The following is a 12,967-nucleotide window of genomic DNA, read 5'->3' on the forward strand; positions in this document are numbered from 1 at the left end:
ACTACACCTCCCGGCGTGCAGCGCGGCGCGCCCCGCGCGCCCTAGCGGCGTGGCGGGGAAGGCAGCCTGGGCGCCGGTGTCCGCAGTGGGGCTGCCCCGGGATGGAGGACCAAAGCCCCGGGGCCGGTGAGCGGGCACGGCACGGGAGGCCACTTATAAAGAGGTGGTTTCTTGAGGTCTAGAGGCACTTCTCCAGGAACGGCTTCCAACGGGGAGGGCCCCCAGTTAAAGCCGGCTGGGCAGAGTCCCCATCGGGCGGACAAAATGGGTTCCACGGAAGGTCGGGGCTGGAGCCCGAGGAGGATGAAGACAGCGCCTTCGTCCCGTTTTGCTGAAGGCAGCGTCAGGCTGAGCCCAGGCGTCAACCCTCAGCGCTGGTGTGCAGCGGCAGGCCTGCCGGGATCTGGGGGGCCGGGAGCGCTCCCAGTGTGGCTCCCGCAGGTGCTGCGCAGAGGTGCGAGGAGACGGAGGAGCTTCTCGCAGTGCCGGGCGGAAGACGGCCGGGGGCTGCCACCAGCAGCGGGCTGCAAGTCACCACTGGCCAGCGTGGCCAGCTTCTCGGTGGCTCTGAGGGACAGCAGGACCTGCGGAAAAAAGAGAGGGGCGGGAGTCACCCGCCAGCCTGGCCCCTTGTCCCCACAGCACCACCAGGTCCCCTACAGAGGAGCCGAGGTCCCCATGCAGTACCTGCTGTATCCCAGGGTGCTGACTGAGGGCCCGCAGTGCGACGAGGGCTCCCTCCCGCACGGTCTCCCGGGGGTCCCGGCAGGCCACCTCCAGCAGGATATGGGGGGCCCTGCTCTCAATCAGCAGGTCCCCCAGCTCCGCCCAGCGCTGGCCCAGGTTTCCCAGGGCCAAGGCCGCGTTGCAGCGCGTCCTGGCCTGCGTGTCGTTCAACAGCCACGTCAGCCTGGGCACAGCCCTGCCCAGGGTCCCAGCCGGGAAGGACGGGTGGTAGGCAGCGTTGCCCACCGCGAAGCTGGCTGCCTTGCGCACGCTCTCCTCATGGTCTGCCAGGCAACCCAGCAGGCTCTCCAGCAAGCCGGGCTGGCTCTGCAGCACCTGGGGAAAGCCATGGCTGTGTCGGAGCAGGTTGCCCAGCAGGTTGCAGGTTTTGGCACGTATTGGGGGTTGCTGGTGGCCAAGCAGGCGAGCAAGTGGCTGGTCAGCCACATCTGAGCCACTCAGGATCCTCTGGAGAAAGGGCAGGTGCTCCGGACAGGCCCGAGCCACGTGGGTTAAGAGAGACAGGAGGTCAGTTGTGAGCGTGAGTCTGTCTGAAAACAAGGCGGATGTCAAGAAGGCAATAACATGCTCTGAGGCGGCAGCTTCCCTCACCATTTGGTCTACGACCTGCTCGTCAGACACAACGAGGTGGCACAAGAGGCTCATGGGGAGCTCAGTGTATGAGAAGGGCAGGTGGCGAGAGCAGACCTAAGGAGAAAGGAGAGACACCAGTGCTGAGTGCGCTGTCCTCATGTGTGGGCCAAGTCAAGCAGTGGCTGAAGGCTGCCAGCAGGTCGGTGCAGAGCTCAGCTGCCAGCCTAGCTGTTCTGAGGGCTGCATGGCACCCAAGTGAGCCCTGTGTGGGCAGAAACCACCAGCATGGTGTGAAGTGGTGCCACACATTGGGGGCTACAATTTGGGGAGATGTCTCCACAGTATGGGCGGGGGAAGAGAAACACAGGGCCAAGAGGTTACCTGCAGCAGCTGGGCAGGGATCTGGCTGTCTCTCACAGCCTCCATGACAAATGCTAAGGTGTCTCCATCCACATCCAGGGCAAAAGGGAAACAGAGGAGCTGGCAGGCCTGGATCACCACAGCTGGGACAAGCTCAGGGTCCCCATCCTCTCCTGCTTGCCTGAATTTGTTAGAGAGAGAGAGGGCTTAATACAGAGGTGATCAGAAAAACATCAGGGTAAGAGGCAGAGAGCATTCCCCATACCAGGCACTAAGGAGAGGCTCTGCAAGTGAGCTGTGCCCTGCACAAGTGCCAGGTCAGGAACTTCTCAGCCCTCTGCGTGCTCGTGTCCAAGCCCCGTTCAGTGGCTGAGCTCTGCCCGTTTCAGCCCTCCCCACAACTCACGTCTGTGCCAGGCATGCCAGGAAGCCAGGGGACAGCAGTCTCCTCAGTGTCACCATGAGAACACCATGGGACTGGGTAAGCTGAGGCAGGCACCGGTGGGACTCGCGAGTGAAGACGAAGAGGGCCAGGCTGAGGAAGAGCAGGGTGCCTGCAGGGGGAACAGCACAGCAGAGGGGCAAAGCTAGGGAACGCTGAAGTCTCCTCTCTTCTGTCTGCCTGTACTGCCTCAAGGCTGCTCCAGGGTTGCTTCTGTGCTCCCCTGCCTAAAACCACACCAATCTCCACCCATGGTGGTCACACCTGCTAGCATGAACATTCCTGGCAGCACAGACACCCTTTCTTGTTCCTCCACAACCAGCTCAGCTGAGCTGCTGCTGACTGGGCACATCATGGGCCAGCCCAGCCCTCTCTCCCTGGAGGACAATAGCAATCCTCAAGAAAAGCCCCCTGAACCCTCTGGCCTCAGGGACAAGATGTGGACAGGGACAGGACTGTGGGCAAGTCTGAGGGCAGGATGTGGAGCAGGGTCCAGGGCAGATGCCCTGCCATCCTGCAGCTCCTACCTTGAGGGGAGAGGAGGTTCCAGTCTGGCTCTGCTGTGGGGTGACCTTCCCCTTGGGCGTCTCCCTCCAGCGCTGCCTTGTCACTGCCCACACGAAGCACCACAGCAATGCAATGCCACACCACACTCCACAGCTCTGAGGTGGCAAAGCCCTGCTCCACAACCATATCCTCCTAGAGGTTGGGAGGCAGATGTCAGAGGGCTTCATGGTCCCCCATGGCTCCCCAGGGTTCTGGTCCGTGGGTCTACCAGCCCTATGGTCCTGGGAAGGTCAGGGCTGGAAAAGACGTTGCCCAGGGGGAGAGGCGGGGACCAGGCAGCTGGCAGCCCTGCTGCACCTGCTGATGGTGCCACTCCCACGGCATCTCTGCCCTCTCTCACTCCAACGTGGCCATGAATCACCCCTCCCTGCCCACCACTCTCCCACCAATGCTCCAGAGCTCCACAGACAACCCAGGGACTTTAGGTGACTTTCACAGAGTTGCACAGCTCAGCCAAAGCTGCCCACCCAGTTCCCTGGTTTGCCTCAGCCCCCATTACTGATCCACAGTCAGGCCTTTTTGCCCCCACACCTTTTGGCAGGGACCAGGCAAAGGGAGATGGGCAGACTGGTACCTGGGCAAGGAGCTTCAGCAGGAGGAAAAAGATCCCATCATAGAGACCAGCACCCATTGGCGGGGGGAGCTGCAGCTGGAAGAGAAAGTAGGGGACAGGCTGGAGCTAGGTGCTGGGTCTGAGGGCAGCAGCACTGCACCTGCACCCTTCCATGCCCGTCTTTGACCATGCCTCCACAGTGGGCTGACAGTGGGGTGACAGTGTGGCTCCCCGCGCTTCTGTCCCCATCCCATACCTCAGCAGGTGCTGTCAGCGCGTTTGTCACCACCAGTAGGATCTCTTCTCCCCCAAGCTCCAAGGGCACCCCGTGCTGACTGAGCTGTGTCAGGAGGAATGCTGCAGCACCCTGTGGGAGAGGGAGAGCTCAGCACCTTTGGAACTTTCCCACCTGCCTGCTGAGTGCTGACTTTTCATCCCTCAGCCCAGGGCAGGGACAGTCAGGCTGCATCTGCCCCCATCCTACCCTGAGTGAGCAACAATAAGACCCAAATGGGATGTAGGGCTCTGCAGGGTTCTCAGAGGCAGCTCCAGCAGGGTGGGCAGACTTACCACAAGGGAGACGACAGGAGAGTGGGTGATGAGATCCACAGCCAGGGTAACCACGTCCTCAGGCCTGAAAACACAGGAACCAGGGGAGAGATACTGTGTTCCCACAGCTTCACATCCCACAGAGTAGCAGCATCCAAACACCCCCAGGGCTGGGAAGCAGCCACCTTGCAGGAGGAGCAAGCCCTGGTTCACAGCACCTCCTTGTCCACACTAGGTCCTCACTGCATTCCCAGCACCCAGCCACACTGTCCAGCACTCTGCTGGTGTGTCTGGATCAGAGGGATCAGTGGGAGCAAGAATCCAGCTCTGGGCAGGTTGTGGGACAGAGGGCTGTTCAGAGCAGGGCATGTTCCCCTCCCACCCATGAGTGAAAGTGGGTGCTTACCTGGGAGGGGAGGCCTGAAGCTGCAGGGTGAGCAGGGCCAGCAGGTACAGAGAGGCCTCGCAGGCTGCTCCCTGGGCCACCTCTGCCATGGGGATCTGCCAAGGGAGCAGGAGTCACAGGGGGACAGCAAGGCTGGGAGGGGAGGAGGGGACATTTCTGGACCCTGGAGGAGAACTGCACTCTCCAGACTAAGCTCCCCCAAACTCTTCTCCCCACATGTTCCCCAGCTTGGTCTGAGCAGCGCTCAGAGGAGTGTGTCCTGCTTGCCCACACTCCTACCCCACCACTGGGGCTGTGGCCAGTCCTACCTCACCCTTCAAGAGCTGCATGAGGGAACCCCACAGTCGCTGGCTCCTTCCCAGGTGCTGGCACAGGCTGGGGCTGGCATGGCAGCCAGCATAGAGGATCTGAAAGGCAGAGAGGAGAGATGCACACCAGCTCCTGGGGACAGGGACACAGTGACCAGGCCCATCCCAGTCACATGCCATGGCTACTGTGGGCTCATTTATTCAACAACTGACACCAGGGAGATGGGAGTCATTGAGGGCTGAGCACACAGTTCCCTCTTCCCCATGCTCCTAACCTCAGACCAAAGGTCCAGGCACCTCTGGGCACAGCCAGAAATATGGATGGGGCCATTACCTTCAGCACGTTCAAGGAGCAGCTTGGGTGGTCCAGTCTCCCCAGCAGTCTCCCAAGATGCTGGCTCTCTCCCTCCATAAGCTTTTCAGCTACCTCCTGAGCGACCTGCAGAAATCAGCCTGTTTTGCGCCCTGGGCACCTGAAGGACTGCACAGACTTAAGGAGTTTAACGCTAGCAACAAATTAATAAAAGAAGGCATCTGCTTCCTACATGTTGCCTGCGTTCACAACGGGATACCCATCTGCTGTGACTCAGCATGGCTTTGATGCACAGTCCCTGAGCTGAGATGAGCAAAGTGAGATTCCTCCTCTGCTTCCCTCCTTGTTGACTCAGAGTTGAGTTAAAAGATCAAATGTAAATCTGTAGTTTTGTTTTCCCTCTTATTTATTGTCCATTCAATTTCAGATCTCCTACAGTTGATATCACATATAAGAATTCTTCATGTTTTCTCTGCATTGCTTAGTTCTTTACTTAGCCCATCCCACAGTTCAGATCCTAAGTGTGAGTCTCTTAATTGATTTAGGAGTCCTTAGACTCCTAAAGCTCAGCTGTTGGCTGGGGAGGAGGAGCCTGCAAATGCCAGCCCTGCAGCCACCAAAGCCAGAGGACCCCAGCCCTCCACTTTACTGCCGAAAAAGAGATCCTCCTGGGGAGGTCCTGTGGGGACCACACCTCCTCTCCCTGGAAAGAGAGCTGGCCTGACCTGCTGCTTGGCTTCTTGACAGCTGTTCCTCTCCAGGGGGATGCTGCAGGCAGCAGCCAATGCAGCCATGAAGAAGTCTGCCACATGTCGGCTCTGGTCATGGACCGACTTGGCCTCCATTGCTGCACCTGCACAGGGACAGAGCTTGGGAGACATGTGCTGAGGGTGAGGGATGCTAAGGGGCAGCAGGATGGGGTTGGAGGCCAAGAGAGGAAAAGTCAGGCTTGTGACACAAGGAGGGTGAAATCTGGGATTGAGGGAGAGAAGAGTAAAGCCCTGGTTAGTAGGGGTTTGGGCAGATAAGCTTCAGCCACCTCCTCTGGCCAACAGCACTGCCATGGCCGTCAGTGCTCAGAAGGAGCCCAAGGGCAGGAGGGAGAGGGGAAAGCCCAGGAGGTGTTGAGCTGCTAGCACTGCTACCTTGCAGAGCAGGCTGCTCTGAGATGGATCCCTGAAGGAGTCTGTTCAGCAGGGGTTGATGCTCCTCTCGCAGGCTGGTATAGAAGGGGGCCGAGACAAAGGGGTATGTTGCATCCAGGCTCTCACAGAGCAGGGTGAAGCACTGGGGGAGACACAGGGACACAGGGGTTGCTATCACTGCAGACTGAGGGTGGGAGAAGAAAGAAAGACAACGGAGGAGGATGCTGTGGGGGTACAGCAGAGGTGGGAGAAGGACTCATGCTGGGAGCTTCAGGGAACTCCATGTGTCCTCTCCAGCTAGGTTACTGTGTGGGAGCCCCATGCAGCTGCACGTGGGCTGAGAGAGGGGTACAGGTGCAGGCACAGCCGGGGAAGGAACCCCCTCAGAGATCTCCTTTCTGCATGTGATCCCCACCCCAAAATCCCAGTGCGTGAGACAGCTTGCCCTTACAAGAATGCGTCATACCCTGCAGCTGGGAGCAGGGTCCTCAGCCTGTGCTCCCCGACACACACACCAAGCCCCACAGTTTCTGTCCCTGGGGGGGAGGGGGAGACAAAGGGAGACAGGGGCATCCTTACCAGGAGGCTTTGCTGGCAGAGTCTCATCTCGCTGTCGGCTGGCTCAGCCAGCAGCTTCAGCAGTAGGGCTAGGAAGCAGCTGGCACTCTCCTGGAAGGTCTGCAGGCTGGGGGAGGCAGCAGGGTCAGAGGACAGCAAAGAAACACGGCCCCTGGATGCGAGGACAGGCTCTGGCCAGGCCCATATGGCCCTGGCTAATGGAGCAGGCAGCATGCACTAGCACTGTGAGCTGCTGTCAGCAGGCAGCACAACTGGACTCTAGTCAGCTATGCCTTTCCCTTAATTAGTCCCACTCACAGAAAGTGCTCCTCTGTGAGCACAGTGATACAGCACGAAGTGCTTAGTCCATGGTGCTTCCCCACAGAGACAGCTCTAGCCACGGAGTATGAACACCACCCTCCTGCTTACTGCCGGGTCCCTGAAGCGGCCACAAGAGACCTCAGTGCACAGAGGGTTGTCCCTACCTGTCCTTTTGCCCACTCTCCTCCAGGATGCATTCACTGCTGAAATAAACTGTGGTCACCATGAGGACATCTGTCAGCACTGTGATACACCAGGGCTGCTGCAGGATCCAGAAAGAAACAGCAAGTGGGGATTGTCTGCTGGCCAACCCAACACCACAGCAACTGGATCCTTTCCTGCCAGGACCTCCCCCTTCTCAAGGGGGCCTTGAAAAGCCACCCGTCCTGTGAGCCAGCACCAGCACTCTGCAGGGCCAGAAGGAGCCCAAATTTCTCTGGGGTCCTACACCCACCTGCTTGGTGCTACCACTCTCCAGGATCTGTTTGGCTAGACACAGCAGGGACAGAGGCACATTCAGCTCTCGGCAGAAGTGGTCCAGCAACTCAGAGTCACAACGGGTAGCCAGGAGGTTGCCCACAACACAGAGCACAGGATGGAGACGGGAGGCTCCCTCCAGCATCCCTTCCAGCACCTGGACACAGAGAAGCCAGAACTCATGATCAGCAGCGGTTCTGGCCTGTCCATCAGCCATGGGGCAGCCTTTCAACCCATTCAGGCAGGGGACAGCAAGGGAGCAGATGGCAAGCTAAGTGCATGAGACAGCTTTGGCTCCTGGAGAAGCAGAGCATCTTCTTGCTGGCTGGACTGATGACTCTCCCAATACTCCCGACCCAATTCTGGGGAAGAAGGCAGCATCCATGTCCCCAGTTGTAGTTGCCTGGGCCAGTCATCACTCACCTGCTGAGCAGAGTCTGCCAGGCGGGCCTGGACACGGTGCTGGAAGGCTGGATCCCTCAGGAGGCTCAGTGGCATGCTCAGCTGCATGGCTGAGGGCTCAGTGGCCTCGATCAGGTGCTGCCACTCCTCATCGCTCTCCAGCTCCTAGCCACAGAGGAGAGAGGACTGGTGCCACAGACCCTGCCTCCCCTAGGTCTCTGTACAAGCCCCTGGGGACTGAGCCCTGCTGTTCTCACCACAAGACACTGTCTTACCTCACTCTCCAGGTCCACAGTCTCAATGCTGCGCCTGTCCCGTGGCTCTGCCCTGCCAGCACCAGGCTGCAGAGGGGCACCTGCTCCAGCAAACTCACGCTCGTAGTCTTGAGTGATGCTGTGCTCACTGGTGAAGGAAACAGCACTGTCAGTAAACGACCTTGCCTTCCTCTCTTCCTCCTGTCCCAGCTTCAGCTTTCCCTCACCGTGGGTTGGGAGGAGGCCCCTCCAACTCCCACTCTGCCATGCTGCTCTTTCCTTGCAGGACACTGAGGTTCTTCTCATTGGAGGCAGCCAGTGGCTCCCCCTCCCCAGGGGCTGCCTTCCCTGGAGCTGCTCTGGGTCTATGCCCTGGGCATCCTTTGCCAGAGTCCTTCGTAGGTGCATCACCTGTCTTCAGTTGCCCCTGGGTGATGGCAGAGAAGTTTGGTCAGGGCAGGGTTACACAGCCAGATGAGCCCCCTAGACCTCACCACCCTGAGGACCCCACATCCTGCCTTGTATGGGGTTGGCACCCCAGCCTAACCCATGTACCTTCTGTTTTTCCCCTCGGGTCCCATTTCAGTGCCCCTCCTTTACCCTGACCGTGGAACACAGTGAGGGGAATCCCACACTTTCCTCCACCTTTTTCTGTGCCTTCTCAACCATCTTCTGCCGTGCCTTTCTCAGGATCCTGGACTGGCCACTCCTGGAGGCCACGGAACGGGCTTGCTGCTCCTTCAGGGCCTGCAGCTCTGGGGACAGCTTGGTGGTGAAGGGGTTTGAGATCCCGTGTTCTTCTGTGTCATCAATCACTGGGGAAGTGAGGGGAGAACTTCATCAGCAGCTCTCCCTTGGGACACAGGGAGAGTGATGGGCTCTGGGATCCCAGGGGCGTCCCTGGGGACCCAGAGCAAGCCCAGGGGCAAGAGCTAGGTCAGTGCTTGGAGAAAGCTGAGAGGAGGGAGGCAAAGACTAGGGTAGTAAAAATAGCAGGGCAGGGTGGTCCTCCCAGGCTCTAGGCAAGAGGAGGAGGAAACGGACCTGGCCAGCACTGGAAAAAGAGCTGGTACTCACCAGTAACCCGTCCAGCAATGAAGGGATGAGAGAGCAGCTCCGGCCATGACAGGCGCTGGCGAGGGTCCTTCATTAGTAGTCCCTGCAGGAAGCTCTACAGGGCAGCACAGCACCAGGGTCACCAACACATGCTTGGCATCCACCAGTGAGCACAGTGTACCCACCAGTCTCCCCCAGTGAGGGCACCCAGGCCTGCATTCCCTGCCTGGCTCTGGGAAAGGAGTGGCTCTAGCACTTAGGGCAGATGGGAAGACACTTCCCTTCCCAGCGCAGTAAATCACTACTCTGCTGTCAGCCCCAGTTTCCCCGCTTATGGACAGCAGTGATAAGGGTCCCCCTCCCAGGAAGCCCAGCTCTCACCCCTTCTCTATGTTCTGAAATCCCTGTTAGGGGACATAAAACCTAAGAGTGGCCCACGAGGGCAGCAGGCGAGGCCAAAGCTGCTACCACATTAACGGATCTCACCCCATAGACAGGGCCTCCGCCCTTACCTTGAAGACTGGGCTTATGGCCGTGGGCCATTTGACGGGATCCTTGACGATGAGGTTGACAAGCTGGAAGATGCTGCTGGTGTAGAAGGGAGGAGTGCCCACGAAGAGCTCATACAGGATGCAGCCCACTGACCACAGGTCCGCCGTGTGGTCGTACGGCCGCTCCTCCACCAGCTCAGGGGACATGTACAGTGGGGTGCCCTTGATGGAAGTCAGCACCATGGTGTGGATGCTCATGGCACGGGCAAATCTGTCAGAGAAAAGTACAGATGGCCAGTTCAGGCTGAAACATCCATTGCAGCTCCCAGGGAGATCCCTACAAGTTTACCAACATCTCCCCCCTCTGGACTCCAAAATCCCCCATCCCTGCTCAACCTCTAAAGATGCACAGAATCCAGGGCCCCTTCCACACTCCTCCCTCCTCCTCTACAGCATCCAGGACATCCCTTGGCTGCCCCAAGGCCAAGTGTCCCCCTCAAGCTGGCCCCCAGCACCCACCCGAAGTCACAGAGCTTGACAATGCCATCTTTGCCCAGCAGGATGTTCTGGGGTTTCATGTCGCGGTGCAGGATGCGGTGGGAGTGCAGGTAATAGAGAGCAGAGACCAGTTGGGCAGCTATGGTCTGGACCTGCCGGAGACATGGGAGCCTCACCCTGTGTCCCATGGTGCCACTAGCTGGCACAACCATGGGGTCTCTTACAGCCTGGCTCCCCCAGTACCCCCACTCCTGCCCTTGCCCTCTTCGGGCCAGGGACCAGCCCCAACCGTGGGCCAGAAGTTCCTTGGAGTAGGCCGATGGCCAAGGTAGCAGCCTGGCACTGTGGTCCTTGGAGAGGGAACAGGGAAACTGAGGTCCCTACTGGACCCCACTGTTCCCCAGTGCAACCTGGTGCCCTCCCGATCCCCTTCAGAAGCTCTGCCAGGTAAAGCCCTGGAGCCACCCTCACCCTCCTGATGTCTCCTGACCCACAGCAGAGACTCGCTGCCTGCAGGCAGACAAATCCTCTTCTCTCCATCCTGCAGCAAACACTGTGTGGCCACTGCCTTGACAGTCACCTGGTCCTCGGGCAAACTCCCATCGTCCTCCAGGATCTGGAAGAGCTCCCCCTCTGCATAGTCAGTCACCACCACCACCTGGAGATAAGAGCAGCATGGTGAGATCAGGCACTCACCCAGGTGCGTCCCCACCATGCCCTGGGGTCCGGGACAGAGCAGGGTAGGAAATCTGAGGGACGTGCTGGGGTGTCATCATGCACAGCCCATCAGCTTGGGCTGGGACCTGGGATGGGAGAAATCCCCTGTGGCTGCACTGCAACAAGGACCTAGCACTTTGCAGAGGCCTTGTGGCTGTCCTTACCTCGGACAGCCAGCAGAAACCAGGGAAGAGGGAAGGACAGGACAAGCCCAGAATGGTACTTTCAAGCCCAGTGGGTAGAAATCACTCCCTTGAGCTTGTTTTGAATCTGCTACCCAATTACTTTATTTCATGCCTCCATATCCCAGAGCACAGCCTTCAGTCCTTTCTTATACTCTCTCCATGAGAGTTTAAATCAGTGAAAAGTCAGTCTCTGAAGAGACTGATGAGGTGACTGAAGAGTCACCTTCATCCTGTGATTAGAAACCACTCCTCTTGCATCACACACCCCCTGCCCAGCTCCTTCACCTCTGCATATGACATAGTGCACCCCACACAGCCCAGATAGGTGCTGCCTCCCTACACAGCACATATTGGAGGGCTCTGAAAAACACTGACCAGGCCCTGGGAGGGTGTCACCAGCATCTCCTGAGAAAGAGGTCCCTATGACAGCAGGGGCCAGACCCCGTTTCCCTGCCCCAGTCAAGCAAAAGCATCTGCCCGGAGTAGTCCCCTTCACCTCCTTGTCGGTCTCAAAGCTGTCAAGCATCTGGATGATGTTGGGGTGATGGAGGCCTCTCATGATCTCAATTTCCCGCTGCAGGTTCTTCAGCTCCTTCTCAGACCGCCCCACCTTGGGTATGAACTTCAATGCCACCACCTTTCAAAGCAGGCAAAGCTGGGATCAGACCAAGTTCCCACCCACCCTGGCAGAGACTGTGTTAAACCCAAATGGGACTCAGCTTTTCCAGCTAAGCACACGAAACAACATGTTTTTTCACTGGCTCCCTTGGAGCTGGGGCTCCCCCCAGGCCCTTGCACATCGATACAGGTGCTCACAGTACTTTGCACACTGGTGTTTAAAGCAAAGAAATGTAATCAGTGAGCACAGACAAAACTAGGACTGCCAGAAACACGGGACAGGACCTAGAGATGCTGGTGGACAGCAAGCCTAACATGAGCCAGCAGCATGCCCTGGCAGTGAGGAGCACTAGCAGCACCCTGAGCTGTATCAACAGGCAGGAGTTGGAGGGAAGTGACTATTGCCCTTTATTTGGAACTTCTTAGATTGCATTGGCAATAATGTGGCCAGTTTTTGGCCCAGAAAGACATCAATAGGCTGGAGGGGGTATAGCAGAGGCCATTGGATGGTGAGGGGGCTGAAGCATGTGGGAGTATGACACAAGGATTACAAATTGAAACAGGGAAGCTTCAACTTGATTTAAGGAAAAACGATTCACCCCAAGTATAGTCAAGCACTGGCTGCGGGGTGTTTGTCCTTGAGGTTTCACAGGATCTGGATTTAGTGCTGGCCCTGCTTTGAGCAGTGGATGGACTAGAGACCTCCTGAGGTCCCTTGAACCTGAATGAGTCTGTGCCAGCAGGAGCTGGCCAGGAATGTCAGCAGAAAAATGGATGAGTGCTGAGTCCCAAAGGCCTGGCAAGGCCCTGGAACCTAACAGCCACCAGAAATCATTCCCGGTGCCACACAATGGACCCCCAGTCCTCTCCCCTGCCACCTCTCTCCTCACCTGGGCGCTGTGTTTCCGGCGCCCCTTGTACACGCGCCCAAAAGAGCCTTCGCCGATCATTTCCAGGACATGGTACTTCTCCATCGCGGGCATTCAGGGAGGGGGCCGCTGAGCTGCTGAGGCAAAACGGCCGGTGAGGAAAAGCGCTTCGCCCTCTCTACCCTCCTCTTGCCCTCCACCACTGGCTGCCAAGGGGCACCAACCCCCAACCCCAGCTGTGATGGAGACGGGCAGTGCCAGTGCTGGGAAGACAGGGCTACACGCTCTGCGATCCCAAATCCCAAGGGCCGGGGCTTCCCCTCCCCGCCGGCATCTCCCCTCCCCGCAGCGCTCCACCCAGCGCCCGGACGCCAGGACGGGTGTCCCCGGGGCCCTCCGCCGGGCTGTGTCCATGCCCCCCGGCTCCACCTCCGCTCCCCTACGGCAGGACGAGACCCAAGACCTGGTCGAAGCCCCCCGGGCGGGATTAACCTCGCCTCGCCCCGCTCCGCTGCCGTCGCGGCCCGGTCACCCCCGGGCCCGCCGCCGCCACGGCGT

General features: G+C 58.8%; 1 protein-coding gene across 2 annotated transcripts; it reads right to left on the reverse strand.

Annotated features, from left to right (window-relative positions):
• Positions 1 to 357: 357 nt before the first annotated feature.
• Positions 358 to 12,966, reverse strand: STK36 (serine/threonine kinase 36). Of its 2 annotated transcripts, none has more exons than XM_049814271.1 (27): positions 12,902 to 12,966; positions 12,431 to 12,543; positions 11,419 to 11,559; positions 10,601 to 10,678; positions 10,042 to 10,172; positions 9,544 to 9,793; positions 9,053 to 9,146; positions 8,621 to 8,790; positions 8,203 to 8,402; positions 7,997 to 8,123; positions 7,743 to 7,886; positions 7,297 to 7,476; positions 7,007 to 7,104; positions 6,543 to 6,648; positions 5,964 to 6,105; positions 5,544 to 5,671; positions 4,840 to 4,944; positions 4,506 to 4,604; positions 4,198 to 4,292; positions 3,813 to 3,876; positions 3,499 to 3,609; positions 3,264 to 3,338; positions 2,650 to 2,821; positions 2,087 to 2,234; positions 1,702 to 1,861; positions 688 to 1,434; positions 358 to 584 (listed from the first exon to the last, which is right to left on the reverse strand). In XM_049814271.1, exons 2-27 carry the CDS (start codon positions 12,521 to 12,523, stop codon positions 369 to 371), a joined length of 4,074 nt encoding a protein of 1,357 aa, XP_049670228.1. In that variant the 5' UTR covers positions 12,524 to 12,543; positions 12,902 to 12,966; the 3' UTR covers positions 358 to 368. The 2 variants fall into 2 exon arrangements, with proteins under 2 accessions (XP_049670228.1, XP_049670220.1); XM_049814263.1 differs by having other exon boundaries at positions 12,873 to 12,956.
• Position 12,967: the final 1 nt, after the last annotated feature.

The sequence above is a fragment of the Accipiter gentilis genome, chromosome 1 (genome assembly GCF_929443795.1).
Source record: "Accipiter gentilis chromosome 1, bAccGen1.1, whole genome shotgun sequence".
Classification (NCBI taxonomy): Eukaryota; Metazoa; Chordata; class Aves; order Accipitriformes; family Accipitridae; genus Astur; species Astur gentilis.